Source organism: Theropithecus gelada, chromosome X (assembly GCF_003255815.1).
Source record: "Theropithecus gelada isolate Dixy chromosome X, Tgel_1.0, whole genome shotgun sequence".
Classification (NCBI taxonomy): domain Eukaryota; kingdom Metazoa; phylum Chordata; class Mammalia; order Primates; family Cercopithecidae; genus Theropithecus; species Theropithecus gelada.
This window is the reverse complement of record NC_037689.1, coordinates 148,325,780-148,342,399: the sequence shown is the minus strand read 5'-3', so window position 1 is coordinate 148,342,399 and position 16,620 is coordinate 148,325,780. Positions and strand designations below refer to the sequence as shown.

At 43.0% G+C, this 16,620-nt stretch overlaps 1 protein-coding gene across 6 annotated transcripts in view; it reads left to right on the top strand.

Moving 5' to 3' along the window:
• The window catches only part of CD99L2 (CD99 molecule like 2), a 122,764-nt gene that overhangs the window by 91,378 nt on the left and 14,766 nt on the right, over positions 1 to 16,620 (top strand). For 4 of the 6 annotated variants that reach the window (XM_025373564.1, XM_025373562.1, XM_025373563.1 and 1 more), the window contains 3 exons: positions 857 to 925; positions 1,054 to 1,137; positions 2,573 to 2,638. The exons of 1 other annotated variant lie outside the window; for it this stretch is intronic. In XM_025373564.1, coding sequence (XP_025229349.1) covers positions 857 to 925; positions 1,054 to 1,137; positions 2,573 to 2,638 — 219 coding nt within the window. The remainder of the gene's footprint in view (positions 1 to 856; positions 926 to 1,053; positions 1,138 to 2,572; positions 2,639 to 16,620) is intronic. One more of the 6 variants, XM_025373565.1, reaches the window with a different exon arrangement.

Genomic DNA, 16,620 nt, shown 5'->3' with positions numbered 1-16,620 from the left:
CCTGCATTTCTTTGATCCACAGACAACACCAAAGGTCTATCAAAAAATGATAGGCAATACATTTTAAATGTCCCTAGGCAGTTTGGATATCACATTATTGCTCTGTAAAACTCATTTAGGTTTTCTTCCCCACATACATTGCTGTTTCTCTCCCAGGTACTTGCTGTATATAGCACTATCTTTGTCTTTTCCGTCTATTAACTTCAATAGTGAGAACAGTTACAGCACAGTCTTCTGAAGTTCAAGAAAAGAATCAATTGGAAAATGTATGAATGCCATCTGTGTAATTGGTGTGAAAGAAGTCCATATTTGAAAGGAATCTGGTTGAGCCCAGAGACCTAATGTTTATAACAGTAACCACAGTTTTATAAAATTATATATATGTGTGTTGTAACCACTTGCTGTGTATAAGATACTAAAACAGTTCACTGGGAATGCAACCTCAATCTGTCCATCCCTGGGCAGGATTAGCTATAGTTCAAGTGCCAGGTTGACAGTGGTGGAACCAAGGCTTGGAGCTCTCAAGCACTTGTGCTCAAACTCTAGAACTCCTCAGTCCATGTGGTCGTCTCTCACAGATCCGGGCTCAAGTCCCAGCTTTACCACTTACCTGGCCACATGTGGGACTATGTCTGCCTCATAACCCCCATCCCCTGAAGAAAAGTGAACAGAACCCATGTCATTGAAGCCTTTTATATCTCTTTGTCATCCATCTCAAAGTGATTATTTAGAGGTGCTATAGGAGCCTCAAGGACCAAGACAAGAATATTCATGATGTAACTTCCCTGAGACATGAATGGCTGCTACATTTTGTTCCTAAATGTGCTCCCTTTACTGTCCTCTCTTCCGCTTTTAGAGAAATGGAACCAGGTAACCACCACGACCAAGAGGCCAGTAACCACCAGAGCTCCAGCAAATACTTTAGGTAAGGAGGCCGCTCTGAGGAGAGCAGTAAGGGAAGGATCCCATGGGGCTCCCTCTGAGACAGGATCCAAATGAGCTACCCATAGATGAACTAATTGAGTATTTCTTTTATTTTGGGATCCCATGAAGGAAATGATTTTGACTTGGCTGATGCCTTGGATGATCGAAATGATCGAGATGATGGCCGCAGGAAACCGATTGCTGGAGGAGGAGGTAAGTCCCACCTGGTCTGGTTCTGTCTCATTAATTACGTCATCCCACAGAGACAGAGCCAGCCTGGGCCTGGCAGAGCTGGAGGCACTTCATATCACTGGAGAACCCTATCATGGTGGTACTCAAACTTTTTTGGTCTCGGGACTCCCGAAATCATTGAGATCTCAAGAGATTTTGCTTATGTGGGTCACGTTTATCAATACTCATCATCTTAGAATTTAAAACCGAAAGACTTTATTAATCTAAAATGAGCAACATTAAACCCCATACATTTAACATAAATAACATTTTTATGAGAAATAACTATGCTTGCAAGACAAAAACTTGTATTGAGGAGAGCGACATGATGTTACATTTTTGCAGATTTCTCTCATGTCTGGCTGGATGGAAGCAGCTGGATTTTCACAGGCACTTTATTCCATCGCGAGATGATGTTTTGGTTGAAGTATATGAAGGAAATCTGGCCTCACACCCATACTCAGTAGGGAAAGGGAAGAATATTTTCACAGACTTTTCAGATCCTTGTGGCTAATCTTGGATAGGACACCAAAACTTGGCCCCAACAAAAGCGGTTGTTTCTTACAGGTTAAGCGTAGTGTGGAGTGTGAAACTCTATCAGTACACTTTCCACACTTGGTTCTGTGGGACTCTCTTGTCCTTTCAATGGATCTTTTACTCGTTCATAAATTTTCTGTTTCCTTGTATCAGTTTCCTTGCTGCATAACAAAAATCAGAAACTCTGAGTTAAGACAACACCCATTTATTATCTTACTGTTTCCTTTGGTCCGGAGTTGAGGAACAGCTAAGCTGAGTGTTCTGCTCAGGAGCTCATATAGTTGCAGTCAAGGTGTTGGTGAGGGCTGGGGTCTCGTCTGAGGTTGGGTTCCCTTCCAAGCTCAATTGGTTGTTGACAGTGCATTCCCTTGCAGCTGTAGAAATAATGACTGCTTGCTGCTTTAAGACCAGCAGGAGAATGACCGACAGAGGGGTTGGTAGGGGAGAAAGGAGGAGAGACCAACTGACTCTGTTGCTTCTCATGTCTGAGCTCAGAGAAGGCCTGAACCTGCTTTTGAGGATATCACCTGATTAAGTCATGCCCATCTAGGATAATCTCCTTTTTGATTAATGCAAAGTCAAATTGATTTGGTACCTTAATTACCTCTGCAAAGTCCCTTCACCTTTGGCATGTAATCTAACCTAATCACGGGAGTGGTAGCCATCCTATCCATGGTTCTACTCATACTCAGAGTGGTGGGACATTATGCGGGACATGTACACCAGTGGAAGGGGGTCTGGGAGGGCCTCTTAGAATTTCATGAAGGGCATTCTTAAGTGGAACTGGCAATCATTTTCTGAATCCTGGGCAACATTAACACAAGTTTCTTGTTGCTGATTTTTTTTCTTGTCATTGAAATGTATGTTTTATTTTCTCCAGGTTTTTCAGACAAGGATCTTGAAGACATAGTAGGGGGTGGAGAATACAAACCTGACAAGGGTAAAGGTAGGAGCATTGATTTGTGCCAACACAACCCTTATTCTGGTGAAAAAGGTGATTATGCAGCAACCAGATTAACTGAGCCGCTGGGAAATGAGTGGTAGTTCCCAGACATCCCAGCCTGCCAACTGGGGTTCATTCAGAATGACGTGAGTGATGCAGTTCAAGGGGGGGATTTATAAGCCATCTTGGAAAAGCCCCACATTTCCCCTGATGTTCCTTAAGCAGCAGTGCTGATAGGTTCAAGTTTCATGCTGGCTGAAGCCTATTTGCCGAGGCAGCACCACCAATGACAATAACTGGGGGCCAGTGGACTCTGAAAACAGCCCTCTCAACCTCGAGAGACTCACTCACTCTTGGGATGGGAGGAGCAAACTCATCATGACAAGCATTTTTTTTAAGAGACCCATAGCAAGTCAGATGTCTTTTAAAATACCTTTTTATTTTGAAATGGTTCTCACAAGAAGTTGTAAAAATAGTTCTAGAGGGTTCCTGTGTACACTTCACCTAGCTTCTCCTTACATAACCTTAGTCATTGTCAAAACCAGGAAGTCAACACTAGTACAGTATTGTTAAATCAGCTATAGACTTTGTTCAGATTGCATCAGATTTTGCATGCATTCAGGTGTGCGTGTGTGAGCGAGTATGGGTAGGTCTATAAAAATGTTATGTGTGTAGATTTGAGTAACCATTATCATAATTAGGAGGCAGAACTGTTCCATCACCACAAAGAAGTTCCCTCATGTTACCGCAGAATAGTCATGTCCTCCCCAAGGCCAGATCGTGTTAATTCCCCAAGTGACCAAAGATTTCAACCTTTTATCATAGTATACATCAAGTATGAAGTATGAAGGGAATATTAGCCAGATTTGTTGATGTAGCAAGACAAGCTAGTGATTGTAACTTGTGGTTGTAACCCATTGTGATTGTAACTTGTGGTTGTAATCTGTTGTGCTGGCAACATGTTACGATGGTAAGCTGTGGTGGTAACTCTGGTTGTAACCTGTTGCAATGGCAAATTGCTATTGCACCCGGTTATAAGTGTGACAAGTTATGGGTGTATCTGGTTGTAACTCTGATATACTCCCCACAGTCTTGGCTGTGGTTACTAGTGTTTTCTCTTTTCTTGCGAGAACGGTGTGCCTTTCATACGGCAATAGTGTTCTCTTCTGATTAAAGGATACCATAGTTAAATTTGTCCTTCGAAACACCTTTCCAGACAGAGTCATCTCTACTAAAAAGCACAAAAAGCCTCTAAATGAAACCCACAGGTGTCAGGAGAACATGGAACATTTAAAGGGTAAATCCAGCAAATTGGCCAATTACTCCTGGGTGATAAGTGGTATTTCCAGATGGTGAAATGAGAGCAGTAGGCACACATGTAAGCACACACATGAATGAAAGTCTGAATGGCATGTCAGGGGCTTTTCCTTATTAAAAGTGCATGTTTTAGCAAGGAAGAAGTGTTCAGAAATTCTTTAATTAGGCTCATATTTGAACTTCTCTTGTAAAGAATAATCAATTGTTAGCTTAAGTTGTACCGTCTGCCATTATAGGTGTCAGGAAAAGAAGATAAAGGGAGTCATGGAAAAAAGGACAAGTGTGAAACTGAAACATGGTTATGATAAGCACACCATGGAATTCTCAGATACTGTCCTTTACACAAAAATATGCTAATGCCGTGAGCAAAGGTAAAATATCACATTTCAATAAATTATGATCTTCAGCATAAAAAGAATCCTAATTAATGCATTTTTCAGGCTTGGGTCTTAGGCACATAGATTCAGCTATACTTTTGGAGTATATTTTCAAAATAATACATTATTTGTTGTGGACTTTTTTCTCAAGAAGGCCTCTTATTGACCCTGTAGAAGCCCCACATTTTGCCTATAGGTGACGATGACAGTCTTTTATCAACAGGTCCTATTGCCTTTCTCTAAGAAGGTGATGGCCTATAAGCCCTCCTCCTCCACCCTTATTTCCTTCCTGCCCAGCCTGGGCAGGACTCTGATTGTCTCCCATTTCTACCAACAGACTGCTTTCCATAGCACTTTGAGAAATTTGAGGCCAATGTTTCAACTCCTCATGGCCCCCTTGCCATGTATATCCTAGAGTATGCAAGCTCTAGGTTCCCAGTGGTTCCCAATGGTTTCCTGATGGTCACAGCCCTCTGTCCTGTGTGGCCTCTGTAGCATTTGACTTTGATGATCCCCTTCTCCTTAACATTCTTTCTTCCTGGGCCCTTTCTCACTCATTGACTGGTCTCATTCATGAGTCTCATTCACCACTTCTTTCTGAACACTGTTGCCTCTTGGATTTATTTCCTTGGTGTCCAATTCTGTATGTCATTCTTTTTCACTGGGGAAGAGAATGGTATTAGAAATCAAGATTTGAGTATTCATTGCCTAGTGGTATATCACTACTTCTAGACTGTCTAAGCAGACAGAGATAGGAAATAGGAAATATATGTATATATACTAACCCATGTGTCTTACTTCAGGCTGTTATGACAAATTACCACAGACTGGGTGATAATTAAGCAACAGACATTTGTTTCTCACAGTTCTAGAGGCTGGGAAGTCCAAGATCAAGTCACTGATAGATCCAGTATCTAGTGAGGATCTGCATCCTGTTTTGGAGATGGCTGTCTTCTTGTTGTATCCCTGATTGGTGGAGAGGACAGAGTAGGGAGAAAGCTCTGGTGTCTCTTCTTATAAAGGTCCTAATCCTATCATGAGGGGTTGGCCTTCATGACCTAATTAACTCCCAAAGACCCCACCTCCTAATATCATCACATTGGAGGTTAGGACTTCAACGAAATATGACCTTGAGAAGGGATACAAATGTTCAATACATAACACCATATATACACACATATCCAAATAATTTCTTTTAACCATCAGCAGGTATATAACCTAAACATGACTTCATACTTATATCTCCAACTGTAATCCAGTGCCAGAAGGATTATTTTGATCTTCCTTTCTTGCTTACCTATAACTTTCCTCTCTGACAGTGAGACACCCAGCTGCTACTACCTGTCATCTATTTACTATCTTACTCAATTCAGGTATACACATTTAGAGCATCAGAATTGCTAACTCATACCCCCAGGAGAAACAACTTTACCAACTAGAGTCCAGTGTTTATGTTCAGTTTCTTTTGTCTTTACCTTACAGTTTCCAGTCAAAATACTGTTTTTCAAAGTTGCTTAGGTCGATTCCTTTACCTTCCTCATCCATTCAGTACAGTTATGCCACCCATTTATAATGGAGTTAGATTCATTTGTCATAGTCTCCTTTCTATCCTGGGAGTCCCCCACCCACCTGGTTGATGTTTTGTTCTTTTGCTTGTAGGCATTAAAGTTCACTCTTTGTAACATATAGTTCTATGGGTTTTGGCAAATGCATAGAGTCACATGTCCACCCCCCAAGTACCATACAGAACAGTTTCCTCACCATACAAGGACTTCTGTATATGCCCTTGATAGTCAGCCACTCCCCCTTCCCTCAACCCTAATCTACTTTCTATTAGTGCAACCACTTATTTGTTTATTTCTCTATAGTTTTACCTTATCCAGGATGCCATATAATTGGACCCATGCAGTATATAGGCTTTTCAGACTAGCTTCTTTCACTTAGCAATATGCATTTAAAGTTCTTTTGTGTTTTTTCATAGCTTGGTAGTTTGTTCTTTTTAGCATTGAACAATATCCCATTGTATGGATGTACCACTTTGTTTATCCATTCACCTGCTGAAGGACATCTTGGTTGCTTCCAGTCTGGGGTGAATATGAATAAAGCTGCCATAAACATTTTTTTTTTTTAGATAGGATCTCACTCTGTTGCCCAGCCTGGAGTGCAATAATGCAAACACAGTTCACTGAAGCATTGACTTCCTGATCTCAAACAATCCTTCCACTTCAGCCTCCTGAGTATCTGGGACCACAGATACGCACCACCATATTTGACTAACTTTTAAAATTTTTGTAGGGATGGGATCTTGCTATGTTGCCCAGGGTGGTCTCGAGCTCCTGGGCTCAGGTGATTCTCCTGCCTTGGCCTCCCAATATGCTGGTATACAGGTATGAGCCACTGCGCCCAGCTATAAACATTTTTTTTTTTTTTTTTTTTGAGACGGAGTCTCGCTCAGTCGCCCGGGCTGGAGTGCAGTGGCGCGATCTCAGCTCACTGCAAGCTCTGCCTCCCAGGTTCACGCCATTCTCCTGCCTCAGCCTGCCTAGTAGCTGGGACTACAGGCACCCGCCACCATGCCGAGCTAATTTTTTTTTTTTGTATTTTTAGTAGAGACGGGGTTTCACCACGTTAGCCAGGATGGTCTCAATCTCCTGACCTTGTGATCCGCCCGCCTTGGCCTCCCAAAGTGCTGGGATTACAGGCGTGAGCCCCCACATCTGGCCAACATTTTTAAACATTACATACAGGTTTCTGTGTAGACATACACATAATACTTTATACTTTTGTTCTATGAACAACACTATGAAGAAAAGAAAAAGACAAGCCACAGATTTGGAGAAACTATTTGCAAAATCATATACCCAATAAAGGACTTGTATTCAGATGATATAAAGAATTCATAGGCCAGGCGCAGTGGCTCAGGCCTATAATCCCAGCACTTCGGGAGGCCGATGCAGGCAGATCACGAGGTCAGGAGATCGAGACCATCCTGGCTAACACGGTGAAACCCCGTCTTTACTAAAAATACAAAAAATTAACCGGGCATGGTGGCGAGTGCCTGTAGTCCCAGCTACTCGGGAGGCTGAGGCAGGAGAATCGCTTGAACCTGGGAGGTGGAGGTTGCAGTGAGCTGAGATTGCGCCACCACACTCCAGCCTGGGTGACAGAATGAGACTCCGTCTCAAAAAATAAATAAATAAATAAATTCATAAAAGTCAACAATAAGAACTCAACCCCGATTTTTAAATGGGCAAAAAATATGAACAGACTTCACCAAAGAAGAATATAAAATAGGAAAATAACATATTCAACGTCATTTCTCACTAGGGAAATATAAATGAAAACAAGATACCACTACACACCCGTTAGAATGTCTAAAATCCAAAAAGCTGATAATATCAATTGCTGATGAGGATGCAGAGCGGCAAGAATGCTCATTCATTGTTTGTGAGAATGCAAAATGGTACTGCCACTTTGGAAGAGAGCTTGACAGTTTCTTGTAAGTTCAACATAGACTTGCCATATGACCTAGCAGTCATACACTACTGCTGGTGTTTGCTCTGGCTGAACAATCTGCCAACAGACTTAGGGAAGGGAAAAATGAGAGCAGCCTTGGGTAAAAATGCCATGGACTCAAGCTGCTTTTACTGAAATCAAATTACTTCCCTGAAATGACTAACTTTTTGTCCAGGTTTATAGTTGCTTTTTGAAGAGAGGATTTGTTGATCTCCTCACTGTCTCATGCCAGAAGTCTTTCCCCTGGTATCTTGTAAATCTAGATTATTCTTTCTCTTTATCTCCCCTCAAGCCCAGGCCATCTTCACCCTCCCTTGGGATGACCAGCTAAGTGGTTAAGAGTGGTGACCTTAACCTCTTAACTGGTATCTTTGCTCCAGTTTGTCCTCCTTGCAGCTGCAAGAGAGAACCATCAAGAACATGAATCTGACCCTGTCATTCCTCTGTTTAAAAAATACTGTGTAACAATGAAAAGACACAGTCCAATTAAAAAATGAGCATAGGATTTGAACAGACACATCACAAAGGATGTTACATGATGTTCAAAATAATTTATGTGGGTTGAACCAATCTTGCATCCCAGGGATAAAGCCTACTTGATAGTGTTGGATTAGCTTTTTGATGTGCTGCTGGATTCAATTTGCTGGTGTTTTGTTGAGGATTTTTGCATCTATGTTCATCAATGATATCGACCTGACGTTTTCTTTTTGTATTGTGTCCTGCTACAGTAACCAAAACAGCATGGTACTGGTACAAAAACAGACACATAGACCAGTGGAACAGAATAGAGAACATACAAAAAACGCCACAGACCTACAACCATCTGATCTTCAACAAAATTGACAAAACAAGCAGTGGGGAAAGGACTCTTTTTTTAAAAAATTATTATTATTATTATTTTTTTATTTTATTTTTATTTTTTTTGAGACGGAGTCTCGCTCTGTTGCCCAGGCTGGAGTGCAGTGGCACGATCTCGGCTCACTGCAAGCTCCGCCTCCCGGGCTTACGCCATTCTCCTGCCTCAGCCTCCCGAGTAACTGGGACCACAGGCGCCCGCCACCTCGCCCGGCTAGTTTTTTGTATTTTTTAGTAGAGACGGGGTTTCACCGTGTTCGCCAGGATGGTCTCGATCTCCCGACCTCGTGATCCGCCCGTCTCGGCCTCCCAAAGTGCTGGGATTACAGGCTTGAGCCACCGCACCCGGCCAAAATTATTATTATTATACTTTAAGTTCTAGGGTACGTGTGCACAATGTGCAGGTTTGTTACATATGTATACATGTGCCATGTTGGTGTGCTGCACCCATTAACTCGTCATTTACATTAGGTATATCTCCTAATGCTATCCCTCCCCGCTCCTCCCACCCTACAACAGGCCCCGGTGTGTGATGTTCCCCACCCTGTGTCCAAGTGTTCTCATTGTTCAGTTCCCACCTATGAGTGAGAACATGCGGTGTTTGGTTTTCTGTCCTTGTGATAGTTTGCTGAGAATGATGGTTTCCAGCTTCATCCATGTTGCTACAAAGGACATGAACTCAGCCTTTTTTCTGGCTGCATAGTATTTCATGGTGTATATGTGCCACATTTTCTTCATCCAGGCTGTCACTGATGGACATTTGGGTTGGTTAGGACTCTCTATTCAATAAATGGTGCTGGGATAACTGACTGGCCATATGCAGAAGATTGAAGCTGGACCCCTACCTTTTTGCTGTATACAAGAATCAACTCAAGATGGATTAAAGACTTAAATGTAAAACCCAAATCTATGAAAACCCTGAAGACAAGTTAGGCAATACTATTCTGGTCATAGGACCTGACAAAATCTTCATGACAAAGACGCCAAAAGCAATTGCAACAAAACCAAAAATTGACACATGGGACCTAGTCAAACTAAAGAGCTTCTGCACAGCAAAAGAAACTTTCAACAGAGTAAACAGACAACCTATAGAATGTGAGAAAATGTTTGCAAACTATGCATCCAACAAAGGTCTAATATCCAGAATCTATAAGGAACTTAAACAAATTTACTAGCCAAGAACAAGCCATCCCATTAAACAGTGGGCAAAAGACATGAACAGACATTTCTGAAAAGAAGACATACATGCGGCCAGCAAGCATATGAAAAAAAGCTTAACATCACCAATCATTAGAGAAATGCAAATCAAAACCACAATGAGATACCTTCTTACACCAGTCAGAATGGCTGTTATCAAAAAGTCAAAAAATAACAAATGCTGGTAAGGTTGTGGAGAAAGGGGAACACTTTTGCACTACTGGTGGGAATGTAAATCAGTTCAGCCAGTGTTGAAAAAAGTTTGGTGATTTCTCAAAGAACTTAAAACAGAATTACCATTTGACCCAGCAATCCCATTATTTAGTATATACCCAAACATAAATTGCTGTATCATAAAGACAAATGCATGTGTATGTTCACTGCAGCACTATTCACAGTAGCAAAGACACGGAATCAACCTAAGTGCCCATCAACGGAGGACTGGAGGAAGAAAATGTGGTACATATACACCATGAAATACTGCACAGCCATAAAAAAATGAGATCATGTCCTATGTAACAACATGGATGGAGCTGGAAGCCATTATCCTAAGCAAACTAACTCAGGAGCAGAAAATCAGATACCGCATGTTCTCACTTACAAGTGGGAGCTCAATGATGAGAACACATAGACACATAGAGGGGAACAGCACACACTGGGGCCTATCAGGGGGTGGAGGGTGGGAGGAGGGAGAGGATCAGGAAAAATAACTAATGAATACTAGGCTTAATACCTGGATGATGAAATAATCTGTACAACAAACCCCCATGACACACAATTTACCTGTATAGCAAACCTGCACATGTATCCCTGAACCTAAAATTAAAAACAAGCGGCCGGGCGCGGTGGCTCAAGCCTGTAATCCCAGCACTTTGGGAGGCCGAGACGGGCGGATCACAAGGTCAGGAGATCGAGACCATCCTGGCTAACACGGCGAAACCCCGTCTCTACTAAAAAAAAACACAAAAAATTAGCCGGGCGAGGTGGCGGCGCCTGTGGTCCCAGCTACTCGGGAGGCTGAGGCAGGAGAATAGCGGGAACCCGGGAGGCGGAGCTTGCAGTGAGCTGAGATCTGGCCACTGCACTCCAGCCTGGGCGACAGAGCGAGACTCCGTCTCAAAAAAAAAAAAAAAAAAAAAAAAAAATTAAAAACAAGCAAACAAACAAACAAAAAAACAAAATCACTGTTCTTTGGGAAAATACAAATTAAACCACAATGAGATACCACCATGCATCCTCCAGAATAACTAAAATTTAAAAGGTAGTATCAAATGTTGATGAAGAGGTGGAGTGACTGCAATTCTCATACATCGTTGGTAGGGATGTAAAGTTTCTTCTAAAACTACCATAGACCTACCCAGTGACCCAGCAATTTCATTCCCTATTCAAGAGAAATGGGAGCTATGTTCTGCCCCCTTCCAACAACAGCGAAAAAAGACATAAAAAAATGCTCATTGCTTGATCTACGATAGCAAAAACCAGAAACAGAACCTGGAGACAGCCAGGTATCAATAGGAGAATTGATGAGAAACTGTGATACATTTATATATTTATACAATGGGAAGAGCTACTGATACGACAGCATGGATAAATGTCAAAACCAACATGCTGAGTAAAAGAGGCCAATGAGAAAAGAGTACATATTATATGAGCCCAATTATATGAACTTCCACTACAGACAAAAGTAAGCTGTAATGATAGAAATGAGACCTGTGGCTGCAGGAGTCAGGTGTGTGAATAAGATCAACTGGGCATCACTTTCTGGGGTGATGGTTCTGCTCTGTGTCTTGATAGAGGTCTCGGTTTCATAGTTGTGTGCATCTGTCAAAAGTTATCCACTGGTACGTGGAAGATTTATGTGTTTCACTATATGTACATTTTACCTTAAAAAAGGAATCATGGCCGGGCGCGGTGGCTCAAGCCTGTAATCCCAGCACTTTGGGAGGCCGAGACAGGCGGATCACGAGGTCAGGAGATCGAGACCATCCTGGCTAACCCGGTGAAACCCCGTCTCTACTAAAAAATACAAAAAACTAGCCGGGCGAGGTGGTGGGCGCCTGTAGTCCCAGCTACTCGGGAGGCTGAGGCAGGAGAATGGCGTAAACCCGGGAGGCGGAGCTTGTAGTGAGCCGAGATCTGGCCACTGCACTCCAGCCTGGGCGACAGAGCGAGACTCCGTCTCAAAAAAAAAAAAAAAAAAAGGAATCATAAGCGAATGTAAAATGCTAGGTAACGATAGGTTGAGGTACACTGATGTCTGTAACTTTGAAATATGTCACAAAAATAAGATCGATGGACAAGAGGGATGGCAGACAAGATAAACTGAGTGATGCAAAATGTTAATTACAAGTCTACGTGCTGGGAATATGGATGTTCACTACACGAAGTTTTAAATTTTTTTGTATGTTTGAAATTTTTCTTAATTAGATGTTGGTGAAAAAAATTAAAGAAACAGGAACAACAACAAAAGCCTCTTTAGTGGTTCCCCACTGCTTTACAAGATAAGTTCAAGCCTCTTAGTCTGCTGACATGTTCTTTCTGCCCTAGACCACCAGGTTCCTGTCATCTCCAAACATGGAGAAAGGCCAGGAGGTACATATGCCAGTGCCTGCACATGACGTTCCTCGGTCTAAACTGCCTGCCTTCCACCATGTGAATTCCCACTCATCCTCGAGCAAGTGCTAAGTTACCCATCGCTGGTGATCCCCTCCTCTCAGGAGGCTGCCCGCATCTGTGGCCCCGTCTCCCTGCCCACTCTCGGCTCTGCAGCACAGCTTCCATCTCCTGCCCCTGGGCTCTCCTAGAGCTTCTATCATTCCGCTGGTCCAGGATAGCACATGTCATTCTCAACCACAGCGGGTGGTGTTTATCTTTTTAGCTTCTGCTAGACTGGGCTTCCTGTGTGTCCCTGACACCTCCATGCAAGTTTGCTGGCATGAGGACTGCGGAACAAACACTCAGCTTTGCTTTCTGCCTTCTCTGTCACACCTCCCTGTGAAGGCTAGAGTGATACTTCTGATTGACGAAGCCAGGGTGAGCCTGCTGATCCTCCAGGCCACATTACTGGTGGGATCGTGGTATGACCTGCTGCTTTCTCCTGGAACCCCAAAGCAGTGCGAGAGCCAGGGCCCACCGTGTTGCTAGCTAGGGAAGTGTGCACTCTTATAGTAGGTGAACTCTGTGTCTGCTCTGTAAGCCCAGTTTTCCCTCACATGAGCTCTGGGATGATTTTCGTGAGAAGGGAGAGGGGAGAGAAGTAACAGGTAGCTTCCGTGTGGCCTCAGGCCATGTCCTCTAACTAGTACACAGAAGCCCTGCTCTTGAGGGTGCTGCTGTACTTTAGCCTCTTCATCAAGCAGATGCCTTACCTTTGATCTTTCTCTGGCTCCTTGCATCTGTTCTCAGTTGGTAAAGAACCTGGAGGGGAGGAGGAGCTGGGAGGGGTGTTATTAGCACTCCCAGATCACCCTCACTGGCCTGTTGGTCAGAAAACTCTTGATAAACTAACACAAGGAACCAAATGGGGACAAGGGCACTGCTGGCTGGGGAAAGAGGCCATTCACTGCTTTCCTTTCTCCTGTCCCCAGAAGGAGAGTCTTCCTTCTGTGTTCCTTAAGGATCCCCTGGGCAGTATCTACTCCATTGCTCTGGCTAGGTGCTTTACCCTCTCCTTCGTTATCTGTAGACCTTTCCCAAGCTTCTGAGTGCTCAAAGCTAGAGTTTTAGTGATAGCTCTTTCAGGAGGTACTACTTGGAGCCTTGGGTGGTACGAAATGGATGTCTTCATGGTGAGCCTTGTGTCTGCTCCAAGTGCAAACCCTCCATGCATTGCAGAGAACACCATAAAGAGAGGAGCACTACCTGAACTTCTCCTTCGGGGTCTAAAGGTGAAACTTGCTTTGCAGCACCCAGCATTTTACTGTACTGATTCCTTTCTTTGGATCACCACCTCCTGGATTTAGCAGCCCATATGCTGGGCTCACTCAGCTATACACTGCTTGTTCATAACTACTGTGGGTTCACAGGGCTGAAACACCGCCTCATTTTTCTTAACCAGAAAAAAAATTATTTTGAAAATGTTAGAATCAAATTGGTCACATTTTTACCCCAAGATGGCATTTTTTTAAGGCCAAAGCATGCAGTTCTTAAACACTGAGGCAAGACTAAAAACCCCTCTTCTAAAGAGATACAGACATTCTGTTACCGATGTGTCTGGGTTGCATACATAGGCTATCATGAGATGTCCCCAAGTGTGAAGTGTGAACGCCCTCACTTACAGTTCACAGGGTTAAAGGGGACGGTACTGACTATGGTCAGTTGGTTGACTGTAACTTTGAGTATTAGTTCCCTCCAAGTGTAGCCTGTTGATCCCCGATTTTTTGTTTGTTTGTTTGTTTTTTATACTTTAAGTTCTGGGATGCATGTGCAGAATGTGCAGGTTTGTTACATAGGTATACACGTGCCATGGTAGTTTGCTGCACCCATCAACCCGTCACCTACATTAGGGATTTCTCCTAATGCTATCCCTCCCCTAACCCCCCACCCCCTGACAGGCCCCGGTGTGTGATGTTCCCCTCCCTGTGCCCATGTGTTCTCATTGTTCAGCACAGTGTCAATGTTCATCTATGTTGTAGCACGCACCAGCATTTCCTTCCTTTTTATGGCCGAATGTTCCATTGTGTGGCTAGACCACATTTTGTCTATCCATTGACCCTCTCGGGTTTTTGAAGAAAACATTTCTCTTCCATTTTCACTGTGTTTACAGTCATTGTCTTCAAGTATCTGGGCCCTCTCATGATCCCTTTCTGTTATGGACTAAATGTTTGTGTCTCCTGAAAATTCATGTGTTGAAACCCTAACCCCCAATAGGATGTATTTGGAGGGTGGGGCCTTTGGGTTACATGAGGTCTTGAAGGTGGGGTCTTTGTGATGGGATTAGTTCTAAGAAGAGATACCTGAGAGTTCTCTTCTTTGGACCTATTTCCACATTCATTTCAGCTTTCATAATATGTAAACAAATAGGATGTTTCAGATGTGAGGAACAGCTCCCCGGCTCTGGTGTTCTGTGATGTGAAGAGACCCACTTGCTCCCTCAGACTCCCCTTCCCCAAACACATATCTGGGAACACGGCGTGAACATGGCTTTTCTCCCAGATGACCACCTTGCTGGTATCTCGGGAGCCTGACATAAGACAAGGAGAGTTTTAAGGGTCTGTATCAGATTGGAAGGGGATACCCATTGTATTACCTAGAGGGAGGGCATTCTCATCCCTGTGGTAGGGGATGGATAAAATCTGGGCCTTGGAGACTTTCTGGAACAGTGAGGAGTACCCTTCCCAGTGGCTAGCGTAGGCAACCATGTTTTGGTAGATTTTTCAGTTCACTTTGACTTGGTAACTATGGGGCATTTGAAGCAAGTTTTTTCTTCTCTTCGTTTATTCATTTTTTAAAACGTTGTTTTTATTTTGTACTTTGGCCATTTTTTTAGATAATGAAAGTACATTTCTAAAATATCTAAAAGCCCTTGGTGTGTCTATTAGAAGAGTCTAGAACACTTATAGATGTCTTTAAATACTTGAACATCTCCCCCTAGCAGTTATAATCTTCCTACCATTACGTTACTCTCCAGGCCCTTGGCAACCAGGTGGGTCAGGCACTCACTGTGAGCCCAGGTTGTGCTGCTGTTGGAGAAGGGCAGCTCCGTGTGGTGTATCCCCGCCTCCTGCAGATGTATGGCTGTGTAGGAATCAAGGCTGCCATGTATGTGTATAGCAGTGTCTTTTGTCTCTGAGATGCCGAGGGTCTGACACTTTCATTGATTGCAGGGCTTATTCACAAAGTTCTCACTGAGGTCATGCCTCCTTTCTACAGGGCCTCTGTAGCTATGGTGGTTGCTATAGCTAGAGAGGTTCCTGTAGCTATGAGACCTGCTATGGCGGTGGTCACTATTGCTACAGTGACGTTCCTTATTGCTATGGTGTGGCTATAGCAACGGCAGCAGTCTCTAGAGTTATGGCAGTCCATACAGCTACCTATATGCATAGGTATCTATACTCAAAGCAAATTGCAGCATGTGATGCACTGTGCAGGGAGGTTTCTGGTGTACTAGAAAGCTACTGTAGTCCCTTTGGCATATAATTGTGAACTCAGAAGGCAGGTGGGAATACAAAACATACTGAACCTGAAGAGTCTGCCAGTGACCTGTGAAATAGCTTCTTTGAGTTCTCTCTCCAGTTGTGGGAAAGAGGGGTGGATAGATTTGCATGGGGCTTGCAGAGTTAACACTTCTTAAAATTTACATGAAAAACACTTGTTGTTTCATGATCCAGGAAGAATCACTAGTAATATTTCTGACTGCATGCTTGGAATACTTTTTCTATGCATAAGCATATGTTTGTAGATATTTGTGATTTTTTTTTTAAAATAAAAATGGGATCATGCCATCCTGAAACCATTTTTTAAATTCAATAATACACTGAATATCATTCTCTGTCATTAAAGGGTATTCTAAAATATTATATCAATGGTTACATTATATTATGATATACCATAATTTATTTAACCAGGACCCTATTTTTGTACAGAGATTCCCCCCAGCTTTTTGCTACTCTACACAGTGCTGTGATGAACATTGTCTAGCCAAATGTGCACGACCCTAATTCTTTCTGTCAGATAACTTCCTAGAAGTCAAATGGCTGGGTCACAGAAAGCAGACACTTCTGA